Source organism: Puma concolor, chromosome C1 (genome assembly GCF_028749965.1).
Source record: "Puma concolor isolate L17-30 chromosome C1, mPumCon1.1.hap2, whole genome shotgun sequence".
Lineage (NCBI taxonomy): Eukaryota > Metazoa > Chordata > Mammalia > Carnivora > Felidae > Puma > Puma concolor.
Window position 1 is genome coordinate 176,785,742 of NC_141674.1, and position 25,001 is coordinate 176,810,742.

A 25,001-nucleotide genomic window follows, 5' to 3' on the forward strand; every position below is an offset into this window, starting at 1 on the left:
AATAGCTTAGAATATTGCTTACTTATTGTTTTTGCATCCTGTGTTTACTATTGTGAATTTTATTGTTAATTTTGTTCTTGTTGTTATTTAGGCCATCTTTTTCTGCCTGGAAATGTATATTTTCTTTTTGCATTTAGTATTCTTAATTTTACTATACCATGCCTGGGTCTGAAACTTTCAATTTGACATTGTTTTCATAATCTATTTTAATTCTGTGAAAATTCTTTTCATAATTTTTTCTTAACTATTCCCTGCTCTCTGTTTTTATTTTTTCTCTCTTTATGGTATTCCAGTATCTAGATTTTGGCATTTTATTTCTATCCTCTATATCTCTTAGTATTTCTTTGATATACGTATCTCTTTTCTGTAGCCACCTAAGAGACTTTCTCCATTTAATCTTCAAACTCAATAATTCAGCTATGAGTTATACCATTTTGTAATATAGTTCCATTTATTGTAGCTTTTTATAGTTTTAGCCATTATATTTTTGTACTCATCAATATGAATATTTTGTATTCATCGATCTATCAGAGCCACAGACTTAGAAAACAAAGCATAATTCCTGGCTTGGTTTGCCAACACTGTTGCTGGACAAATTTGGATAAACTCATCATAAGAGAAGCCAATAACTCAAGAAATGACAGTTTAAAAGAGAGAAAGGGAGAAACTTATTTTATAAGCTGGCAGCCAGGGGAGGTGGCAGGCTCAAACCTTAACAACTGACCTCGTCGCCTGCAAGATGGACACCTAGCGTTTTACAGAGAGAGGGTCAAGGCAGGTATGTGCAAGAGACCATGCAGGGGGCATGTGACCATGGGTGAGGGGTGGTATGTGTTCAGCTTATGATCTTGAGAGGGAAGGGGATTTGTGGGGTGTTGTCCTCTAGGCATTCCCTTGCTATCAGGGCTTTTCTGGTTTGGCAGTTGGAATCTTCTGGTCTTGGCAAAACACCTTTGTCACTGCCTCAAGAAAGTGCAATACGAAATAAGCACAATGGGTTTTAGAGTAGGAGTTCAGTGGTCTTGTCTATTTCTGGTTTTAATTGTTCAGGTCTATAGTTGAGCAAAAAGGCTTGCTGACCATACTAATATTTTCCTTTTGGTTCACTTATTAATGATTTCTTATTCTTTTCCCATTTACAAATATTTCTTCCTTTGTCTTTAGCTAAGTACTGTCTTCATTCCCTTCTATTCTTAGAATTTTGTTTCTATGAAAAGTTTAACCTAGATAAAGAATATTGCCTATGTTTTATTGGAGTAAGTTTTTTCTTCTTTTTTGGCATTGAAACAGATACACTGTTTGCTTGACTTGAGTGGAACTTTTGTCTGAAAATATGCATGGTTTTATTAAATTGTTCATTAATTTATATTGTTTCAACACATATGTCATTTCAATAGATCTTTTCATGTCCAACAAAAGTTCTGTTTCTTATGTCAGAAAATGATCATGGTTGTTAATCATTTTTGGCTTGTTTCTAATGTTTTCTTTGATGCTCTGTCTTTATTTGTATAATTCATCATAACTGTATGCGGTATGTGTAACAAGGTAATCAATTACTAAACAGCTTTAGAGAGTTTTTTAATTCTGAAAATATCTTCAAATTAAGACTTTTTATAGTTACACATTTTCAACAGATTTTGGAAGCTAAGATATATGTTTGTATTACAATAAAATATGTATTATTTTAGAAAACTTAATTTGTTAAATTGCTTTGTAATTTATGAGATATTTACTATAGATAGGAACTAGATGCTAGGGATGCAAGGACAACAAATTTAAAAAAAATTTTTTTTAATGTTTATTTATTTTTGAGAGAGAGAGAGAGAGCTGGGAAGGGGCAGAGAGAGGGAGACACAGAATCTGAAGCAAGCTCCAGGCTCTGAGCTGTCAGCACAGAGACCAACGCGGGGCTGGAACTCACAAGCTGTGAGATCAAGACCTGAGCTGAAGTCAGATGCTTAAAGGACTGAGCCACCCAGGGGGCCCTAGGACAGCAAAATTTTTAAATCTCCGATTCGCTTACTTTTCTAAGACATTCTTGCACTCATTTTATCCTGAAATGAAAGCATTCATGAGTGCAAGAGAATTTGAGGTATAGCTCCATTTGAGTAGATATAGTGAAAGGAAAAATTTTCAAATTAGTTAAGTTAGTTCAGTGACTAGGTTATGGTTAGTTGCCAGAAATCTTTCTAATCTGATCAAATGGAGTGTCAAATAAAAAGCAAATCAGGACTTATGTAAGGAAACTTTATTTGATTTTTTAAAAATTAAAAAAAAATTTTTGGTTTATTTTTGAGAGAGAGAGAGACAGGGAGCATGAATGGGGGAGGGCAGAGAGAGAGGGAGCACAGAATCTGAAGAAAACTCCAGACTCCTGAGCTGTCAGCACAGAGCCTGATACAGGGCCCAAACCCAGGAACTGGGAGATCATGACCTGAACCAAAGTCAGATGCTCAACAGACTGAGCCACCCAGGCACCCCAGGCCTTATTTGGAAGATTACTACAATAAATGGAGGTGGGGAAATTGTAATAGGGAGAATTTGCCAACCACAGATCTACAGGCGTCTCAAAGGCTAGGCAGAAAAGAACTTTTCTTTTATAAGGAAGAGTAAACAAGGCTAGAAAGAATGGGATGTGGGAAGGTGGGATGAATGATAGTGGTGTGATTAGGGCAGACCAGAGAATGTATTACCCTGTACATCAGCCTATTTCTAGGAGAGATTATGAAGGGAAGGGTTGAGTTTGTTAAGATGAGAGTAGGTCAGAGCTAAGGATTCTGGAGGAAAGAGAGAAGTTTAGCTAAAGTATAGTCAAGTAGCAGGTATTTTGTCCAGATTGGTCAGTGGTACATATAGCTCAGCTAATCATTTATGAAACAAAGGATGGGAATTTGGAGGGTCTTTGTCTGGCCTTGTCTTGAGTAAACAAGGACAGTGCCTTGAATCTTATCTAAATCATATGGGGAAGGGTGGTTCTTTTCATTTCCAAAACACAAAGGGGTGGGGGATTTCCTTAACCTTTGTTATTTTCTAGGATCACAGAGCTAGAGTAAGTTCAACATTGTCAGGATGGTGATAAGGAGATTTTTGACGATAAGTGTTTTGGCAGCTATATGTGAAAGACTGGTAAAAACCCACAGGAAGGAGAGAATTTAAGAATATTGTAGTCCCAGTAAAGTTAAAAATAGGATACGTATGATTGTAGTGACAGAGACAGAATGTATTTTTAGCTGTGGCCAAGCAAAATTGTGTGTGGGCAAGTGCAGTGGTAATATCCAGCACTGCCTCTAACAGTAAAGAAAGCATGATTTCCCAGTATAAATATTTGAAAGTTCTGTTTTCAAGGGTTAGGTAGATGTCTTGTCTGTCAATTCTCTCCCAATGAAACCATTGACATTGTGAGATACTCCGGATATCAAGTGAAAAGATAAAGGATTTCTTTTGAGGGCTGCTTTAAAATCTTGTAAAAGAAATAATCTTTTTCTCTTACTTTCTTAAAACTCTCTTAAAATAAATCTATGAAATGATGAAAATGGTAAGTCTATACACATTCATAATTACTGTTTGTTAGAATTTAATGTAAATACAAAAAAATTGTGCTTTTGGTAAAGATACCAATCTAAAAACAACTGATGTTAAAGCAAAAGACTGAAATGAAAAAAAAAAAAAAAACCCTTTCAAGTTAAAAAAAAATTCTACTGGGGTAAATGTAAAGATCAAATTGGCTTTATTCAACAACTCATAAATCAGCATCCCATCTAGCAAATAGAAGGGAGTTCTGAGAAGCTGAACAAAATGGAAGGATTTTATAGGCAGCAATGGGCAGGACAAGGAGGTTATTAGCAAAAGAAAAGAAGGAATTGTTTCTGGCAAGGTCACCTTCCCTGAGGGGGAAGAGCAGGGGGTCTTAACATGCAGATTACCTCATAAAGCTGATCAGGAAATTCCGGACTGATTAGTTTAAAATTCCACAACTGGGAGAGGCTGAAACTACAATTAGTTTAGGTATTAAGTCTCAGGGCTTAGCAAAAGTGACTCCATTCAGGGCCTGTTTCTTTTCAACAAAGTGAAATATTGTAATAAAAGGCAGAAAACTTGAAACTGAAATAAAAATTTTTATAGTGTTGCTTTTAGTTTGTACAAATCAACAGAATCTTAAAACAGTATATATTTTACAAATCCTAGTCTTAAAATCCAAAAAGTCTTGAGTTTTAGACTCTGATAGCATTAAATGAGTAGTCAAGCTGTTTTATTCTAGTCTTTCAAAGGAATTCAGACAATTTTGCCAAAGATAATGTTACCTCAGTAATTGGATCCCACAAGTTCTCTCTCACAGTTAGAATATGGATATCAAAGTGTTTGGTGAAATGACCAAAGCAGCAGGTGTGAAAGGATAGAGTTCTTATGTGTACAATCAAAATAAAAAGGAACAAAAGTATATTGTTATGATTTTTTTTTTCTAAAATGGAGAAAATATTGAGTAGGACTTCCGCCAAATACTTCAAAATCTAATATTCAAAGGGAACCTAAACCCGGGACACTTAGTGTACATATAGGAGAGTCCTGTGTATTGTAAATAATGTTTGTTTCAATATGCAGGGTTTTATTTGTCTTAAAAAATATTTCTCTGAGCATAATTTACTTACTGTGGGATTATCTCATTTTTAGAGTAAGGTAGCTGAGCTCCCATTAAGGACAGAAGATAATGAAGAAAACCCAGTGAGACAAATAGTTAATTGATCATTGAATGAAGTTTTAATGAAAATTCTCAGTATCTAATTATTGAAACAGACTTCTAGGAGCTTGCCAAAGTGTAGCTCAGAATTGTACAGGCACTTATTGAAGTATATTGGGATACTCATCATGCCCATGCAAAAGGCATTGCTTAGGCAGTTTGAGAATTCCAATACCTCTCCTTCCCTGGAGCTTTCACTCTTTTGGTCCTAATGTTACAGCAAATACTCAGTGCCCAGAAAGAGGTAGACGACATGCACTCAGGGAATCAGAAAAGACTGTTTACTTCACACGGGTGCCAGCCCTGTGGAGTCACCTCTAATAGCTGAGCATCTGGCTCAGATTTTACTGATCTTTTATACATATGTGCTTCTGGGTTGGGCGGGACTAGTATAGTCAAGCTCCTGGTTCCTGGCTGCTGGCTGATGCAAGAGGCAAACAAGATTGCAGAAGCCAAAATCGTGAAAAGGGTGTATCTGGCCTGGACATCTGGCTGGTCCTTTTTATCTGCGTTTACCAACTTTCCTTCTCACTAAGATCACAAAAAGACCCACGGATACCCTCATTCCAGAGGTGCTGAGTGGCAGCACCACCTCCAAATACAAGGGGTATCTCTGTAGTACCCAGGCCCTGTATGGAATTTTGTGGTATCACAACATTGCCACAATTATTGCCCAGATACATTTTGCATGATAGTTAGAGGTTTATAGCTGTGGAAGTGACTTTTGAATATACCTCATCCAAATCCTCTTAAAGAAGTAAGTGTTACTGTCAGAATAAAATGGATAAAATCTGGTAGCTTTCATTGTCAGAAAAGATAGGCTTTATATGCCCCTTTTTCTTTTTGATTCATTGTAGCCTTTATTTTGACTTCAGTCTTGGCGTTGAAGGAGATTCAAGCCCTTTTTATTCTGTTGCACAGAACTGTATTCTAGACCTTGCTTATTAAGCTTTTCTTGCATATAAGCCATTCTAAAGACTTGGCCACATTACCAGGTGACCACGTGTTTCCTTTAGACTTTGCCCTGCTCCCAGTCAAGGATGTTACGGAATAGCCTAGATGAGAGCCTCTGTGAGGCCAGTGGATGCTGTCCGAGGCTATTAGTGTGACGAAGAGCCCCATGCCCATAATCAACATGTGCTGTAGTCTACCCTCTGCCCAGGACATTCTTTCTTGTCTCACCTTTGACCTTGGCTTATCTGGGCAATGATTAGTCACGTCTGCTCTGAAACTTTCACTTTGAACAGGACAGTCATTTGTGCTTCATCCTCTAATTTTCTTTTTTTTTTTTTTTTTTAATTTTTTTTTTTCAACGTTTTTTATTTATTTTTGGGACAGAGAGAGACAGAGCATGAACGGGGGAGGGGCAGAGAGAGAGGGAGACACAGAATCGGAAGCAGGCTCCAGGCTCTGAGCCATCAGCCCAGAGCCCGACGCGGGGCTCGAACTCACGGACCACGAGATGGTGACCTGATAGAAGTCGGACGCTTAACCGACTGCGCCACCCAGGCGCCCCTCATCCTCTAATTTTCAATGGTATCCCTCTCTAAAAGGGGTTGTCCCTATGTGCAGAGCCCCACCCCCATTCTCCCCTATTTCTCAAAGATGATCCATTCTTTGAGGGACATGCCATACTTATTTTTACTTCTCCATCCCTATAATGCTTGTCACATAATGTGGTCTCAAAACGTATCTGTTGAAAGAGCAAAGGATTTTTAATGAAGGTTATGACATATGGGTAAATATTGTAAAATATAGAAAAATAATGGTAAGCATTTATATCCCAAGTCAGAGAAATTCAGAAATCACTAATGCCACTATTTCTTAGCAAATTATAAATAAATATTCTCTTTAACACAGATCATGTAGCTTCTTCTAGTAATGTGAAATTTCTCAGTTTGTGTGCTGGTTAGTTTTCTTGGCTACACTTAGAAAGTATCTATCTACGAAAGCAAGACTTTTGAAATTTATAGTCATAAAATACAGTAAAGAAGAATATTATAAGATGTCTTAAAATTTGGAGATTCAAGCAGAGAACCTTTACAATGGATACTAAGTAGATCCAGAAGAGTAAAAAACGAGCTGAATTCTCCAAAGAGGATTTTGGAAGCTACATGAACTATTAGAAGCAATGAAGTTCCATTCCAGTAGCTAGCCACTATAGAGGATTTAGCAACCTGGAGGGTTAATACTGGGTCTAAAACCGGCTGACATTCTCTCATGATTACCTTCCTGAATTACATATTCAAAAAAAGCACATAAGACATTTGAGAGTAAAAAATTCATTCACAGGAGAAACAACTGTGTTTTGTATTGTTTTTTTAACTTTACCTAGTCTCTCTTCCTAGAACTAAACTTAATGATTAGGCTTCATTATTTTAGCATCATTTCTGATCTCAGGGTGAGCAATGAGATTTTTAAGTGGTTTATGACTTATGTTTATGTAGATTATGTTTTAAAACATTTTCAAGTTCTTTAAAACTTTAACCTTGAAAGAATTTCAGGAAAATATGGTGAGGATAAACTGGTAAGGAAAAAAATGAAATTCAGAACTTGCTGTTTTATAGATTTTAGTCTTAAACCATATAAAGTTTCTTGTCATAACAATAGTTATTTATTTATTTATTTATTTATTTATTTATTTATTTATTTAAGAGCTTAGGCAGCAGGTTTTTTTAAAGCAGGAAACTGCCATTCTTTTAAAAAGCCACTCTAAATTTCTTCTGAACTAGTTTATAAACATCAGTGGATTTCTTTCATAAAATCAGTTTTCAAACCTCGATATGCTGAATCTATTTTAAAAAAAAAAAAGATTGTTGGCTCCAAACTTTTTTTAAAAATTAGGCTTACAAAAGTTTAAAGTTATAGAATGAATTAATGCCAAGTTATTTTATAGTGTTTTGTTAATATAGTTCCTGATTTTGAAATAAAATTTGGGCATCTGGGTGGTGCAATAGGTTAAGTGTCTGACTCTCCATCTTGGTTCAGGTCATGATCTCGTGGTTCCTGAGTTCGAGCCCTGTGTTGGGCTCTGTGCTGACAGCATGGAACCTGCCTGGGATTCCCCCTCTCTCCCTCTTTGTCTGTCCCTCCCCTGCTTGTGCTCTGTCTCTCTCTCAAAATAAATAAACTTAAAAAAATGGATATTAAAACAATTCATCTAGTGATGTCTATGTTTCTGGATCAGTTTTAATTGATTTTCCTCCCACTGTGTATTGTATTCTTTTACTTCTTTGTATGCTTGATTTTTTTTTTTTTAATTGGATCCCAGACATTATGCATTTCGCTATGTTTGGTGTTGAGTATTTTTATATTCCTTAAAGTGTTTTTGAACATAACTTTGAGATATAGTGAAGTTACTTGGAAATGGGTTAATTCTTTGGGGTCTCGTTTTTAAAAGTTGTTAAGTGGGTCCAAAGCAGCATTTATTTTAGCTTGAATTTTTCCCTACTTACAAGGCTAGGCACTTCTTAGTAATCTAACTGATGTCCTGTAAATTATGAGCTTTTTCTTCCTTGCTGTTGACTCTAGAGTGAGCTACAGGCACCGATCACTTTGAACTTTGTGGATGACTATTTACTCAGTCTTAGGAAGTAGTCATTACCAAGCTAAATTGTAAGACTTTCTCTTTTTAAAGTTCATTTATTCATTTTGAGAGAGAGAGAGAGAGAGAGAGAGAGAGAGGGAGAGAGAGATAGCTCGAGCAGGCGAGGGACAGAGAGAGGAGGGGAAAGAGAGAGAGAGAATCCCAAGGAGGCTCTGCACTGACAGTGTGGAGACGGTGCAGAGACAGACAGTGTGGAGACAGACAGTGGAGCCTGATGCAAAGCTCAAACTCACCACCCATGAGATCATGACCTGAGCTGAAATTAGGAGTCCAATGCTTAACCAACTGAGCCACCCAAGCACCCCAAATTATAAGGCTTTTTGCAGGTATCTTTAGTTATTTCTGTGGAGCCCTTGCCTCTCCAGTGCTCTGGTCTGCAACACTAGTCACCTTCATTTTACCACATTGGCAATGATAATCTCCTCAATTTAGGGAGGTTGCTGGAATCTGACTGGGTTCCACCTCCCTGCACCATATCCTGGAAACTATCTCTGTATTAAGCTGGGGAAATTGTATGGCTTACCTTAATTGTTTTTCATCCTTCATCGATCACTTTCCTTTGCTGTCTGATGTTCGTAGTCTTGAGAATTATTGTTTCATACATTTTTGTCTCATTTTTTAGGTGTTGTAGATGGTAAGATAAATATAGCCTGTTACTCCATCTTGGTTAGAAGTAGAAGTGTGTAAATAAGTCTATAGAGCTTTCTTTAACATATGGGAAGGTGGCAACATACATTTCTGAGGAAGGTTTGGATTAGTCATTGAATGGTAATGACTCTGTTTTGACATATACCATTAAAGAAATTAGTGTAAGTTCTCATATCATACCATATAGTATTATTAATCCCAAAGGGTTTTCTGTATGTATAAAGAAAGGATTATAAAAAATATATCCCCAAGAGACACATGCAGAGACACACACTCTCCAGTATTCAATCCTGGAGAGTATGAAAGTAAATGAGGATTCTCACATACAACTCATGGCCATGCACATTGTTGCAGCCTCTGTTTTTGTTTTTTAATTGAACAACTCTTTTATGTTTAATTAAAAATAATAGAAAATCTAAATAGTAACACTTTAGACCTAGTATAACTTTTACTGTGGGATGCTATTTTTTTTGGAAAAAATTGTAAAAGTTATTTATGTCAGCTATTCTTTCTGTATATTATTTAGCTAGAATTTAGAAATAATTATTTACTGAGAAGGTAATAGTGCATCCATGTATAAGTAGCCATTGAAGCAATGTTTATCAAAAGTTTGTCCAAAAACAAAGATTTATATCATGCTGTAAACTGAAACAAAGTAGGTTTATACAAAACTTACATTTCTTAAACTTAAAATGGTAAATTGATAACAATATATATCTTACTACTTCAGCTATAAAATACATTAAAACATGTTATTAATACATTGAACATGAATATGGTGTATTGAATGCCAACTTAGTTAGCATTATGCACTGTGCTCTACACATGGGCATAGTGAACAAACCCACCATGCTTATTCTCTAGTGGGGAATAAAGAACTGCTTTACAAAGAAGAGTAGAGTGGCTAGGGTCAAATAAATATGCTAAAAAGGAATTGGAAAGTGGGGTGCCTGGATGGCTCAGTCAGTTAAGCGTCCAACTTCGGCTCAGGTCATGATCTCACGGCCCGGAGTTTGAGCCCCGTGTCGGGCTCTGTGCTGACAGCTCAGAGCCTGGAGCCTGTTTCAGTTTCTGTGTCTCCCTCTCTCTCTGACCCTCCTCCATTCACGCTCTGTCTCTCTTTGTCTCAAAAATAAATAAACATTAAAAAAAATTAAAAAGTAGTTGGAAAATGAAATTATACTTTTTATTTACATGATAAGAACAGCCTATCTGATATTCACTGACATTTATATCTGTGTTTTGAAAACAGGCGAAAATCCTTCCGGTGTTCTGGAGTCATAGAACTGTAGTGTCATTTTATCCTCTATTTATTTGGCCTGTTGAACCTTATACAGTCATGTTAAGGTTTTTGTTGTTGTTATTGTTGTTGCTGTTGTTTTTTCCTGTCTGTATGTCTCCAGAGACTTTATATTATAATCTTAATTTAAAATACACACAGTTTGGGGTGCTTAGGTGGCTCAGTCAGTTGAGTGTGTGACTCTTAATTTCAGCTCAGGTCAATGATCCCAGGGTCAGGGATCAAGCTCCCTGTAGGGCTTCGTGCTGAGCGTGGAGCCTGCTTAAGATTTTCTCCCTCCTTGTGCCCTTCTCCCCTATGCTCGCTCTGTCTTGAAAGAAAAATAAATAAATAAATAAATAAGCACGATTTTATGAAATTTAAAATTATATGGTATTAAACTCCATCTTTTTTTTTCTTTTTTTTTTTGAGAGAGACATAAAGAGTGTGAGCCGGGAGGGGCAGGGAAAGAGGGAGACAGAGAATCCTGAGTAGGCTTTGCGTGATTAGAGCAGAGCCCAAAGTGGGGCTTGAACTCATGAAACTGGGAGATCATGACCTGAGCCTAAATCCAACAGTTGGACTCTTAACCTCGGTCCATATACAAGCCAGGAAGAGGGCCCTCACTAGAACCTCACCTTACTGGCATCCTGATTTCCAACCTCCAGCCTCCAATATTGCAAGTTAAAAATTTCTGTAGTTTAAGTGTTGCAGTTCCAGAATTTTGTTATGGCAGTCCAAGCTGACTAGGACAGAAGCTGATCCTGAGAAGTAGGAAGCTGTTATAACAAAAAACCAAAAATGTGGATGCAGCTTTGGAACTGGGTGATGGGTAAAAGCTGGAAGTGTTTTGAGGTACATGCTGAAAGAAGTGGAGATTGCTGTGAAGGTACTGCTCAAGGCAGTTCTGGTGAGGGTTCAGAAAGAAAAGAGTAGACCAAAGCCTCCATCTTCTTAGAGAATACATAAATAATCATGAACAGAATGTTGGTAGACATATGGATGGTAAAGGACATTCTGTTGAGGTCTCAGATGGAAATATAGGACGTGTTATTGAACAATGGAGAAAAGGTGATTCTTGTTATAAAGTGGGCAAAGAACTTGCCTGAATTGTATTTGTGTTTTAGTATTTTGTGGAGGGTAGAACTTGTAATTGATGAAATTGGATATTTGGCTGAGAAAATTTCTAAGCAAAGTGTTGAACAGTGGCTTGGTTCCTTCTAACTGATTATAGTAAAATGTGAGAAGAAAAAAATGAATTGAAAAAGGAATTGTTAAACTAAAAAGAAACAGTACTTACAGATTTGGAACATTCTCAGCTTATCCATATAGCAGAGAATACTAAGGATGTGGCCAAACAACCCTCTGCCAGTTTCAACTAAAGGGATGGAGATGGGATGAAATGAAGGAAGGCTTTTGGACTTCTTAGTTCCCACAGGACTGGAACATAGTTATTTTGCTGTGTACGTGAAGTGTTCTTCAAGACTAGGGATAAATTATTCCAAAGGCAAAATCAGAGATCATCACGTGTGCCTCCTTGGTTTCAAAGTGGGATAGGGTGCCATCATCTTCGTTTGAATCAGACAGCAGTGCCCAGAGCATCATGGGGTGTAGGGCCACCTAGCAGAGCCTAGTTGGAGAGGGACATGACTGCCACTGTCATAATCAAAGACTTCTGTTTGTTCAGTACTGTTAATAACCCCAAACTGTATCACACTTCTTACCTATAAGGTAAGAGAAAAGTATTAATCTTCTTTCTCCTTAAATTTGCAGATAAATATAATTAATGGTAGATGTATAATAGGCAAAAGACAAGAAGATTAGGGAACTTGGGAGGAAATTTATTTGAGATATTGTTCTTATCTGCTGTGCCACCCATAATATTGAGTACTTATGTTTATTCTTATTTATTCTTATGAATAAATTTATATTTATTCAGTGTCTCGTGGGGAATTCCAGAGTACTGTTTATAAATATTTTTTTAAAATTTTAAAGACTTTGTGATTAAAATGCATTTCGGGGCACCTGGGTGGCTCAGTCGGTTAAGCGTCCGACTTCGGCTCAGGTCATGATCTCGCGGTCTGTGGGTTCCAGCCCCGCGTCGGGCTCTGTGCTGACATCTCAGAGCCTGGAGCCTGTTTCAGATTCTGTGTCTCCCTCTTTCTCTGACCCTCCCCTGTTCATGCTCTCTCTCTGTCTGAAAAATAAATAAATGTTAAAAAAAAAAATTAAAAAAAAAATTTTTAAAGACTTTGTGATTAAAATGCATTTCGGGGCGCCTGGGTGGCTCAGTCGGTTAAGCGTCCGACTTCGGCTCACGTCATGATCTCACAGTCTGTGGGTTCGAGCCCCGTGTCGGGCACTATGCTGACAGCTCAGAGCCTGGAGCCTGCTTCCGATTCTGTGTCTCCCTCTCTCTCTGCCCCTCCCCTGCTCATGCTGTGTCTCTCTCTGTCTCAAAAATAAATAAAACATTAAAAAAAATTTTTTAAATGCATTTCCATAAAAGAGGTTCGTCAATGTTTCTTTTTGCTTGAATATTTTTTTTTTTTTTTTATAGGATATCAAGTGTGATTGAACTCAACGTCTGTTTGGCTGATCATCATGAATCGTGCTTTTAGCAGAAAGAAAGGTAAGTGTTCACATTTAAAGGACCTGGGGGTCAATTCAATATTACTATGAAAATCATAGTAATGATTTTCTAGTAATAGTATTTACTATTAACTGATGTAAAGGAATCAGTTTTTCGTATTATCAAATCACATGGTTCAGGAATGAGGTTAGAATAGAGTAACACACATATGCAAACATTGCTAATTAACCTTCTTGGGTTATCACCCTGATGAAAGAGTGGATTTGTTTAATACGTTTAATTCAAAATACACTTATGACAGTGTGTTCTCTGGCAATTTTATTCTGTGGTGTGAAATTGCAAAAAATAAAGTGATCTCAAACTAGTCCTACTAGATAGCATAGCTGTATAATACTAAATTCCCTGGACTTAATAAAAATTTACCATGATTTAATTTTTTAATGCTTATTTATTTTTGAGAAAGAGAGAGAGAGAGAGAGACAGTGTGGGAATGGTGGAGGGGCTGAGAGAGGGAGACACAAAATCTGAAGCAGACTCCAGGCTCTGAGCTGTCAGTATAGAGCCTGACGCTGTGGGGCTCGAACTCACGAACTGTGAGACTGTGATCTGAGCCGAAGTTAGATGCTCCATTGACGGAGTCACCCAGGCACCCCAAATTTACCATGGTTTAAATTCATGCTTCTGCATGTCTGCACATGCTTCACTCTTTATTGAATAACATGTGAGGCTTGATGGTAGGTAAATTGATAACAATGAGGCTAAAATAACTTTGTTATTAATTTTCAGGCAGGGATTTAAAATAAATATAAATGTAGTATATCATAATTATCAGCATAGGAATGAAAGAAGCAGCTAGTTAAATGCTGTTTTTTTAAGGGGCAGGAAAACATGGCATTTGACGAATGTTTCATGATGCACTCAGGAAAAATTGCAAAATTTTATAGTTTTACGTAGTTCAGTGAAGTTAAAATAATGTATCCTTGTCTTTTTGTAAGGAGCTGTCTGGTGCTGGACACAAGGCTCTGCCCTATTTAATATGCTATCAGTGAATTGAGAGAGAATAATTAAATAGTCATACTCAAGTTCATAAGTGATTGAAAGCAGAAATACATGAACTGATGTGGTAGAATTACAGATATGTGGGGCTGAAATGACCAGTTGGGTCATATTCCACACTATAAACTTAATAAGATCATGTAAATTGCCAAACGTGGGTCCAGAAAATCGAACACTTTCATTTTTACTTATATACTGTTATTATTTGGAAGATGCACCTTAAATTCTATGTGGGTAAAAAATGACTGAAGAATTAAGTCAACAGCGTGTATGAAAGGTTCTAGTTAATTTTCTAATGTATGAATAATGGACAGTCCAGAACCACGAAGTAGATTGTTCTCTTCCATTCCATGAAGTCTGGCATAGTGTGTTCTCTCTTTAAAGGACTGATTGACACATTGTGACATGTACAGATGAGAAAGGCTGGGGTGACTTCAGGGCTTTCAACCTAGAACAGGAAGTATGGCTGAGAACCCTTGGTGTGGTCTTTCAGTGTTTGGAGGACTGTCATGTGGTCATGGGACTAAGTTTAATACAGATCATATGAGTACAAATTACAAGGTCATTGATATAATGCAGGAAAAAATTCCAACAAAGTTGTGCAAACATCATAGAATTGCTTGAAGTACAAACTTTTTTTTTTTTGTTTTGGAAGTGAGAAGTGTTCAAACATTTGGCTGTGGTACAGAGGATTGATGTATTCAGTAGGGATTTAGGTAATGTGAACTTTCAGGCACTTTTCAACCCTGGGAAACTGGGAATTTATTATTTTGATTATTTTTCTGAATAAGGGGAAGGCAAAATAATATTTATTATGGTCTGCAGCTTCCATCAGATTTAAAACATACACTGGAAGTAAAATAATGTTTCATTTTTAATTATTTTACTAGCAAAAAAAGAATCTGGAAATAATCCTATGATACATATAAGTATTTTTAATGAAGTAATAAAAATCTTACATCACGACTCGTCACTTTAATATTATCTTTTTTTTATTTTTTAAATGTTTATTTACTTTGAGAGAGAGACAGAGACAGAGAGACAGAGAGAGAGAGAGAGTGCATGAGGCAGGGTAGAGGCAGAGAGGGAGGAAGACACAGAATCTGAAGCAGGCTTCAGGCTCCAAGCTATCAGCACTGAGCCAGACGTGGGGCTCGAACCCACGAACTGCGAGATCATGACCCAAGCTGAAGTCGGACGCTTAACTGACTGAGCCACCCAGGCACCCCTTTATTATCTTATTTTTAATGTTTATTTATTTTTGAGAGAGAGACAGAGTGCGAGTGAGGGAGGGGCAGGGAGAGAGGGAAACACAGAATCTAAAGCAGCCTTCAGGCTCTGAGCTGTCAGCACAGTGGGCTTGAACCCACGAACCGTGAGATCGTGACCTGAGCCCAAGTCAGACGCTTAACTGACTGAGCACCCAGTCACCCCCATATTATCTTATTTTTAAAAAACATTTCTAGGTGCGCCTGGGTGGCTCAGTCAGTTAAGCAGCCGACTTCGGCTCAGGTCATGATCTCATGGTCCGTGAGTTCGAGCCCCGCGTTGGGCTCTGTGCTGCCAGCTCAGAGCCTGGAGCCTGTTTCAGATTCTGTGTCTCCCTCTCTCTCTGCCCCTCCCCTGTTCATGCTCTGTCTCTCTCTGTCTCAAAAATAAATAAACGTTAAAAAAAAGAAAATCACTTCTAGACTCTCTTTATTTGCTTACATTTCCTTTTCCCATGGTTTTAAAGTTGAAACTCCCTATTTCTAATTTCTCTTTAGTTGAAGAGGATTTTGGAGTTTTTCATAGAGAAATCCCAAGTAACCAGCAATAGTCTATTTGTTTCATTTGACGACAGTGGAAATATAGCCATGGGGAAAACTGGACTGATTTAGAGAATCAGAAAAGAGAAGCATTTGTTCTTTCCTGCTTTGCCTCATTCTCTTTAAAACGTTTCTTTTTTTTTTCCCTCCAAGTTTAATGACTAAATTTCCTTATCAGGAAATTACTGATCAATATTTTACTCTAATTCCAAGTTAGAATTGATACCAGAAGTTCTACCTACTTACTAATCAATTCTGACTCTCACTTAGTGAGGTTGTTAAAGGAAGAATTCTTAGAGCCTCTGCTGCTAGTTTCAACCAATAGCACTATTTGGTTGAATTTTAATTTGAGTTGGAAAAATTGAATTTTATGAGAGAAGTCCTACATCTTGACAATCGGGAGCTGTAATTGTACCCCTAGAGAATATATTATTCAGTCATATTTCCAATAACTAACATCAGCACACACTGTATATTCTACTTAAAGTTTCAATCAGTAAAAACTCATCTCTTCTTTCATAATTGTCCAATTTACTTGGTTATCACATGCAACCTTACTAAATTGCCCTGTACCTCAGAAGCCTGTGGAAAAGAGATCATCTTAAATTCAAACATATATATTTTTCTTGTTATCAACCTTTCCAATTAGTATGTTGTCTGGTATTCTTTGGTTGAATTACCAGTGACTTCACTGATTTTCTTTGTAAATGCTCTCTCTAATGCTACAGATTCTAAAAAAGAGTGAATGTATTAGACTTGCATCATTGTGGACTATTTTGAAGAGATCTATAAAGATTAGTCTAACCTTATAATCATTGATTATTGAATGAATGTATTTGTTCTATAGCTCCTTTCTTATTTTAGCTTTCTCTTTGAGTTTTTACAATCCTATAATAAATTCATTACATCAAAAATGAATAATTTAGTAAGAAAACATAAAATATTGAATGTGAATGCATGTGATTAAATAATTCAACCAGATGCTCTTTATTTTCTTTATCAGTTGACAAACTGATGAGTAGATATAATCATAGCATCGCAGTTAAAATTTAATATTTAAGTATGATTTCCCTTTTTTAACCCATTCACATGCAGGCATTCACCCAACACCATTTTGTTTTAAATTTGATATACTAAGGGCACCTAGGTGCCTCAGTCAGTTAAGCTTCCAACTCTTGATTTCGGCTCAGGTCATGATCTGAGCTCAGGGTTCATGAGTTCAAGCCCTGCGTTGTTGGGCTCTGTGCTGACAACGTGGAGCCTGCTTTAGATTCTCTCTCTCCTTCTCTCTCTCTACCCCTCCTCTGCTTACATTCTCTCTCCCAAAATAAATAAATAAACTTAAAAAAATAAATTTGATATACCCAAAGTAGATGCTTTCAATATGCTAAGCTCTGGTGATACAGTAATAATGAACTTCCTGCATCGTTCTTGATGAGCTCTTAATCTAAGTGCATTTTGAACACAAATTTATTGACCTAGCAGTCAGAGTGGTTTGATACTTGCCAAGTATTTTGAAATGTTGGCATTTCATTTATGTGACTGTTTACTCTTGAGTTAGTGATTACAGTTTAATTTCAAGGAAGGGGGCACATTCCGGAGTGTCTGTGTTCCTGTTTCTGTACCAGTTCCATATATCTAATTGCTCCTATCGGCATAGATAGATAATGACCGGGAACCATCATCTGTACTCACTCTTCAAGGTCAGTCACATCTAAATGAATTAATATAAAGAGTTTTATTCTGTTAGTTTTTCCTTCTGCCAAAGTATAAATTAGGATGACTAAGGATGTGTTTTAGAAATCTTTCAGGTGTTATAAGTATACTGCCTGTACTAGAGGTATGTAATGAACAACCACTAAACCATCATCTCGTGACAATGTGGATGTAGATTTTTTGTCATTGTGACAACTGCGGCTTCTCCACTGGTAATTTAACATTGTGAATATTTTAGTCTGTCATCAGTAACAGCTGGATGTAACTACCCTTTTTCTAGGTCACTGCAATACAAGACTAGAATGGAAGTAGTATCATCAGTTTTCAAATAATAGTAGCTTATAGGAGAAAGCAATTATCCCTCTGCCTCAGGATTGGAATGGACCATTATATTCAGATTTAGACTTTATATACTTCTGAGCAGTGTCATGTATCTTAGAAAAGGAGACATGAGAATAATTGAGTTAAGGGGTTACAAAAAGAAATTAGATTTTTTTTTTTTTTAGGTTTCCTAAAGGCAGATCTTTGTTTTTATTATCTTGACGTTTTTATTGTTCTGGTGTATAGCATTGTGATTAATTTCTTTTAATATACAAGTGCAATATAGTATCCCAAATCTAAGTACAAATTATTCTTGAATTAATCATTTCACCATTTAGTAACAGTCATAAAGAGAAAACTGTAATTAAAATGAAAATCCTTATAGGAAATAAAAATTTTCTATGTTAATACAATGTCGATATGCTTTTTTGAAGCTTAGAATGTGTTGCTTCTCAACATACTTCACCCATGCACAACTATCACATATCTGCTTCAGTAGTCAGAAATAGCCCTAAGGTGCACCATGAGCTTGGGATTTTATTGATCCTTCATGTTTTGTCTCAGAAGTTCTTGTGAACATTGTACCCCATAAACATGTTTAATTTAAATATAGTGCATTATTTTCCAAATGGTATAAAGTAATTGACATTCCGGAAAGATAGGCCTTTTTCTCTTTGTCCTCACAATCCCCCAGTTTGAGAAGAACACATTAAAGATACCAAACTAGTTTCTGTTAACATCATTTTCAAATGTTCTGAATTGAATGTTAAAAATACTTCATTAGTAATCTATTTCTTTTCAGTACGTACTTATTTACTATTTTTCATGGTGAAATACATCTTTCATTCTATTCTGTTCATAATATTGATTCTAAACGTTTTAATTCTGTGAGGAGTAAAATACAAAACTCTACTAAAGGAGACAATGGTTTTTGAAGATTGAGAAGTTTTACAACAAACAAATGCAATTTCGAAAATGTAGTCAAATATGATTAGTTTAACATTTTTTTGCTTTTTCTTCACTTATACAGTCCACAAAATATTTTGGAAGATATGTGGAATATGTAAATACAATCCAAAATTGAATGAAAAATATTTTTCTATTTCTAACAATAATATGCAATACAAATTATTTTCAATATGTTTTATTCTTTTAGTCACTTTGTTTTTAATATTCTCTTAAACTAAGCTAAGGACTATTTGAAAGGTTGAAGATTTATTGATTAGGGAACTTTTAAAAAAACTGTTAATCACGAGAGTATAAAAGGAAATGAGAAAGATATCACATAATTACATAATTGATGTAACTATTTGTAGTTCACTGAGTTGTTACTTTTTAAACGGTCTTTTAAATCAAGCCTATAGCTTATTATGGTCTTTTTATCCCAAGTTTGTTTACACTTTCCAGCTACATTGTTTTTATATCTGACTAGTTATTCTTTCTCAATTTAGCAAAAGAATCATGATTTAGAATTGCTCCCACCCATATCACACTCCTTACATATGCTAATGAATGAATATGACACCCTTAGAACGTATAATTTAATTTAACACTGTGTGTTCTTCATTGCAGACAAAACATGGATGCATACGCCTGAAGCTTTATCAAAACATTACATTCCCTATAATGCAAAGGTAAAATAGTTTATATGATATTATTGAATTTATTTTTTGTTATATTATTATTATTAAATTCATGGTCAGTCTTAGAAAGATTGCTTATGCACTGGCATTTCCTAGTAGATGATCCCTGAAAAAAAACTGCATAAATAATTTTGTAATGGATAGTATGGGAAATGATTTTTCTCTCCAAATAAGTTAATTCTTTTTTTTCCCTGTCACTCCAAGTAAGGGATTATTATTATTATTAAAAAAAATTTTTTTAATGTTTATTTTTGAGAGAGAAAGAGAAAGAGAGAGAGAGACAGAGAGAGCACAAGGGGGGAAGGGCAGAGAGAGGGAGACAGAATCTGTAGCAGGCTCCAGGCTCTGAGCTGACAGCACAGAGCCTGACACGGGGATCGAACCCATGAACGGTGAGATCATGACCTTAGGCAAAGTTGGATGCTTAACTGACTGAGCCACCCCGGTGCCCCCAAATATGTGATTATTTTATTTAATTATAAAGAGTATTCTTTATAATTTCTGTCAGTCATGTATGTATTGTCTTCACATGATTTTGGCTATCATTGAAATTAATTTGTAATATCATGGCCTATAGGAAATAAAACAACCAACAAATTAGCATCCTTTAAAAGCACTTTAATGTTGAATTACACAGCAGAATATAAAAAACTAACGTGATAATGAGAGAAATGAGCTACAATTTTAATGAATTCAATTATCATTCAAAACAAGAAAGACGAAACTTAAACTATTAAGAAAACAGAAAAAGAGCACATTATTTTACTTTTTCGTTTAGTTTTCTTCATTTTAATAGAGAAATAGAAACAATCTATTTGTTCTATTTTAATAGAGAAATTTGTTCATTTTAATAGAGAAATAGAAACAATCTATTTGAAGATATGCCCCATATCTTCAAAGATTTGATTCATTGTCAATGTTGGAAAAGTGGACACATAAACAAATGCACTTTGCGAAAATATCTTTACAAGATAGGTGTTATTTTAGAAATAGGGAGCACAAAACCTAAAATAAGATTTCAGAGAAATCTGAGTCTAAACTTATAAGATATAGGAGAGAAAGTTGCATTGGGAACATGCAAGTGGGTCTGACTTAAACAACTGACCTTTGGACACGGTATGGGGAAAACAGAAAATGATAATGTTATTTTTATAAGGGAACTTAAGGATTTATGGATTAGTAAACTACATATGTATAATGAGAAGAGGTATGAGGAATTATTTTAGGAATAATTTTAGAAAAAACATTTATTGAACAGAAAGTCAATGCTATTTAATAGAGAACCTCTTGAGTGCTAGTCTGAGTCTGAATCACAGGAAGATGCATTACAAGGCCATCTAGAGGCCTGTCCAGAGCGGTTGCTCAACAGTGAGATTTGTAGTACAGCAACTCAATTTTTTCTTGCTGACTTCATAGCAAAGAAATGCTCTAAAATATTTTTGGTGTAAAACTAATATACTTGAAATCATTGCAATGCTTAGGAATTTCCCTGTAATGTTACCCTGAAGATGAATAGCCATGATTTAGTATGAAAAGTTTAGTTAGCTGAATGAGAAAAATTTAGTTAATATTATCTCTCTTCCACAGATATTTCTCATATTAACTATTGAGAAACTATATGAAAAGTATAGAGAAAAAAAATTAATCCTGAAGACCACTATTATTTTCAAATGCATGCTCAATATGTTGATCATACTAGAGTCATATCTTTAAAGTAAAATCACCACATATTATTGTTTTTATATATATCTCAGTTTGAAAGACTGGTTTATAAAGCGTTAAAAGATTCTAATTAGAACTACCCTTAACCTTAACTGCAGTATGAACAGTGGAGATCTGCTTGTCTACATGGAAAAATTGCATGTGCTAATTCACAGGTGCATAACAAGTATAAGGCATTCCACATGCAGTAGAGGGAGGGGACAGGAACATCTTTCCAGACTGGGGTCAGTAAATTATAAGAGCAGGTCAATTTTCTCCATTCTAATATGGCCTCTTGAGTAATAATAAATGTCATGTATACCAAGTAGTGTTAAAACTATTTGGAGAACATTATTTTTTTCTACATTCCTTTTTTGTTTTTTTGTGGGACATTTAAAATTCATCATTAGTATTTATTTTTGAACATTTTCTGTATTTCTTTAGTATACATGCCATTTGAAAACCAAATCCATGTCCATAGGAAGTACCTTAGCACAACAACAACAACAACAAATGCAGACTCTTGGGGTGCCTGGCTGGCTGGGTTCATAGAGCATGAGACTCTTGATCTCAGGGTTGTGAGTTCAAGCCTCATGTTGGGTACAAAATCTGCTTAAACACACACACAACAAAAAATAGTAATAAAAAAAAGAAACAACAACAACAAAGTAAAATAAATACCAAAGGTTAATAAATATATGAAAAAGATATAAATAAATCAAATAATCAAATACTTATAATCAAATAAATTATAATCAAATAATCAAATAAATACTTAAAAAAATACAGACTTTAGAACTCAAAAAAATACACTCTAGAATTAGATTGACTTAGTGTATATCCTGAGTCCGACACTTGTTAGCAATCAGTTTTTGGGCAAATAACCTAATCTGTCTGTGTCTACAGTTATTCATGTGGAATAGGGATAATAATAATTTCTCAGTTGAGTTATTATAGACATAAATTATTAGGTAAGTATTTAAAGGATAACTGGAATAAAAGAACTACTTAATAAATGTGGCAATCACTACCTTACCTTTCATTTTTCACAAGACTTAACCAAAATGCCTATTTTATAATAGGTGTTCAATATATATGTATTTGATGAATTAATGCATAATAACATTTCCAACATAGTTAATTTCAGTGAGCCCTAATACATGTGAGGTACATGATCTCATTTAGTATTTGCCATGATTCAGTATGGTGATTATTAATCTCTGCATCAGAGAAAACTTTATACATTATGTAAGAGAAAACTAAGGCTGAAAACTAAGGCTGAAAGATTAAGTAATTTGCCTCTTGCCAGAAAGCTAGTAAGACAGAGCCAGAGTGGAAAACTGAAGTCGATAAGACTTCAAAGATTTGCTGGGGCTTTTTTATTTTTTTAAATTTTTTTAATGTTTATTTGTTTTTGAGAGAGAAAGAGAGAGAGAGTGTGTGAGCAGGGGCAGGGAAGGGGCAGAGAGAGGGAGAGACACAGAAACTGAAGTGGGCTCCAGCTCTGTGCTGTCAGCACAGCCTGACGTGGGGCTTGAACTCACGAATTGTGAGATCATGACCTGAGCTGAAGTTGGACGCTTAACCGACCGAGCCACCCAGGCGCCCAAAGATTTGCTGTTTTTTATGTATATAATAACACTTTATTATTCACTCATCTATTACATTGCTGATGTGTATAAGGTGCCATTACTGAAGTCTCACTTGAATATTGGTGAAACTTCAGAGCTATATAACACATCTTATATTCTTATGGATCTTACAGTCATAAGGAAATATACAAAAATAACATAAAAGTCAGATCATGTTCTGCGTCATTCAAATGGCACTTAACAGAAAGTTATAGAGATTCAGAGAATGGTGTCATTCTTGTTTTATGAAAATGGGAGTGAGGTAGGATTCCCAAGGGTCAAAGCAAGGGTGGAATGACCATTTCACATGGAGATATCTGAAGGAAGATGAGTAGAGTCCATAAGGTCTAAGGCACAAACTAAATATGGCAAAAGTTGGGTTGTGGCATAAAGTTGTGGCATGATGGTAAAATGTTTTATCAGTCAAGGTTCCATCTGAGAAACAGAACTACTAGCTTGTACACACACACACATGCACATGTGTGCGCACACACATTTCTCTCAAGGAATGGGTTATGCCGTTATGAGGCTGGCTGGGCAATTTTGAAAAGCATATTGCAGGCCATCAAAAAGCACAGGCTGGAAGTTCTTGGGCAGGACCTGACCTCAGGTGGAATTTCTTTTTTAGGGACACAGCAGTTCTATTCTTAAGGCCTTTAAATTGATTGTATTAAACCCACTCAGATTATCTAAGATGTTCTTTTTTACATAAAGTCAGCTGATTATAGATGTTAGTCATATCTACAAAATGACTTATGGCAAAACCTAGATGAGTATTTGACTGAAAACTGGATAATATAAGCTGGCCCAGTCGGCATATAGCACTGACCATCACAAGTACTAATGATGGGCAAGGCTAAAAAGATGAAATTGAGAAGGCTTTGCATGGCAGGAGAAGCAGTGTGAGTAGTGAACTAATCAAGTATGATTTTAGGAAGATAAATCTGTAATGATCTAAAGTTGATTTGGATCCAGAGCGATAGGAGGACAATCGACTTCTTAGGAAGTTATTTTAATGGTCTAAGTGTGTGATTCTAAATTTATATAGGGTAATAGATAAACATATAGTGGAAAATAAAGATGTGCTAAATATTCCAGGGAGAGAATTGATGCAACCGAGGAATAATTTATATGTGGGAAAAAGAAAAAATACCTATTTTCATCATGGGTCAAAAGGAGAATGATCATACCATTAAAAGAATTCCATCACTACATTCACTTTTGGGATTCACTGGTTACAAATTAATCTGAGTAAGTTTACCAGAGCTGTTCAAGAATCATAATTCTCCTGGGGAAATAGTAACTTTTACATTTAGATGTTTTCAGTTTTTTGTTTTTTTGTGTTTTTAATGTTTATTTTTGAGAGAGAGAGGCGACAGAGCATGAGCAGGGGCAGAGAGAGAGAGTGAGACACAGAATCTGAAGTAGGCTTCAGGCTCCAAGCTGTCAGCACAAAGCTCAATGTGGGGCTCAAACTCACAAACTACGAGATCATGACCTGAGCCAAAGTCAGATGCTTAACCGACTGAGCCACCCAGGTGCCCCTAGGTGTTTTCAGTTTTAAAGTAATAGTTTTCTGCTTTCGTGTTATAATTTCTTTAATTTTTTAAGAACATATATTTGATCACATTCTTTTTCTTTATATAAAATTCTATTTCAAAAATTCACATTTAATATTCAGAGTACATTTATTTTGGGTCATATGTGGATATAAAATAATAGTTATTTTCAAAAGTATTATTCTGTATAGGGTTCATTAATTTTTTTTTAATGAACAGCAACAGCATTAATAATAGTTCACTGGGAATTCTGCATATTATCCTGTGTACTCTCTAGTCATGTTTTTCAAACTACAGGTTATGCTTTTTTTTATGAAAAAAATTGGGTCGTGAGTTTAATGCATGGGATCATGGGTGGATCATGTATTTAAAGATGAAATAGAATAGAAGAGAAAAAAGATAAGACATTTCTAGAATGCATATGGTAAATATTAATTTGTTCCATAAAATTGTGGTTCATAGTCATAAGAGTATGAAAGCCACTGCCTTCAAACAGTAAACTGCCTTTGAATGGTACCAAAGCCTTCACCAGATTTAACTCATTCAAATCATAAAATAATAATAGGGGGAACTGCTTAAAAGAGCCATTAAATTTTTAATAAAGATGATACACATGTAAATTTAACCACATGTCCTCATTGAATATAGCATCTTAAAATTATTTCTGAATATGCATATACACATGGTAAAGTGATAGAGAAATA

The 25,001-nt window shown here is 35.6% G+C and overlaps 1 protein-coding gene across 12 annotated transcripts in view; it reads left to right on the plus strand.

Annotated features, from left to right (window-relative positions):
- The window catches only part of GULP1 (GULP PTB domain containing engulfment adaptor 1), a 773,858-nt gene that overhangs the window by 657,459 nt on the left and 91,398 nt on the right, over positions 1-25,001 (plus strand). For all 12 annotated transcript variants that reach the window (XM_086719114.1, XM_086719112.1, XM_086719122.1 and 9 more), the window contains 2 exons: positions 12,830-12,901; positions 19,336-19,397. In XM_086719114.1, coding sequence (XP_086575240.1) covers positions 12,874-12,901; positions 19,336-19,397 — 90 coding nt within the window. In that variant the 5' untranslated portion in view covers positions 12,830-12,873. The remainder of the gene's footprint in view (positions 1-12,829; positions 12,902-19,335; positions 19,398-25,001) is intronic.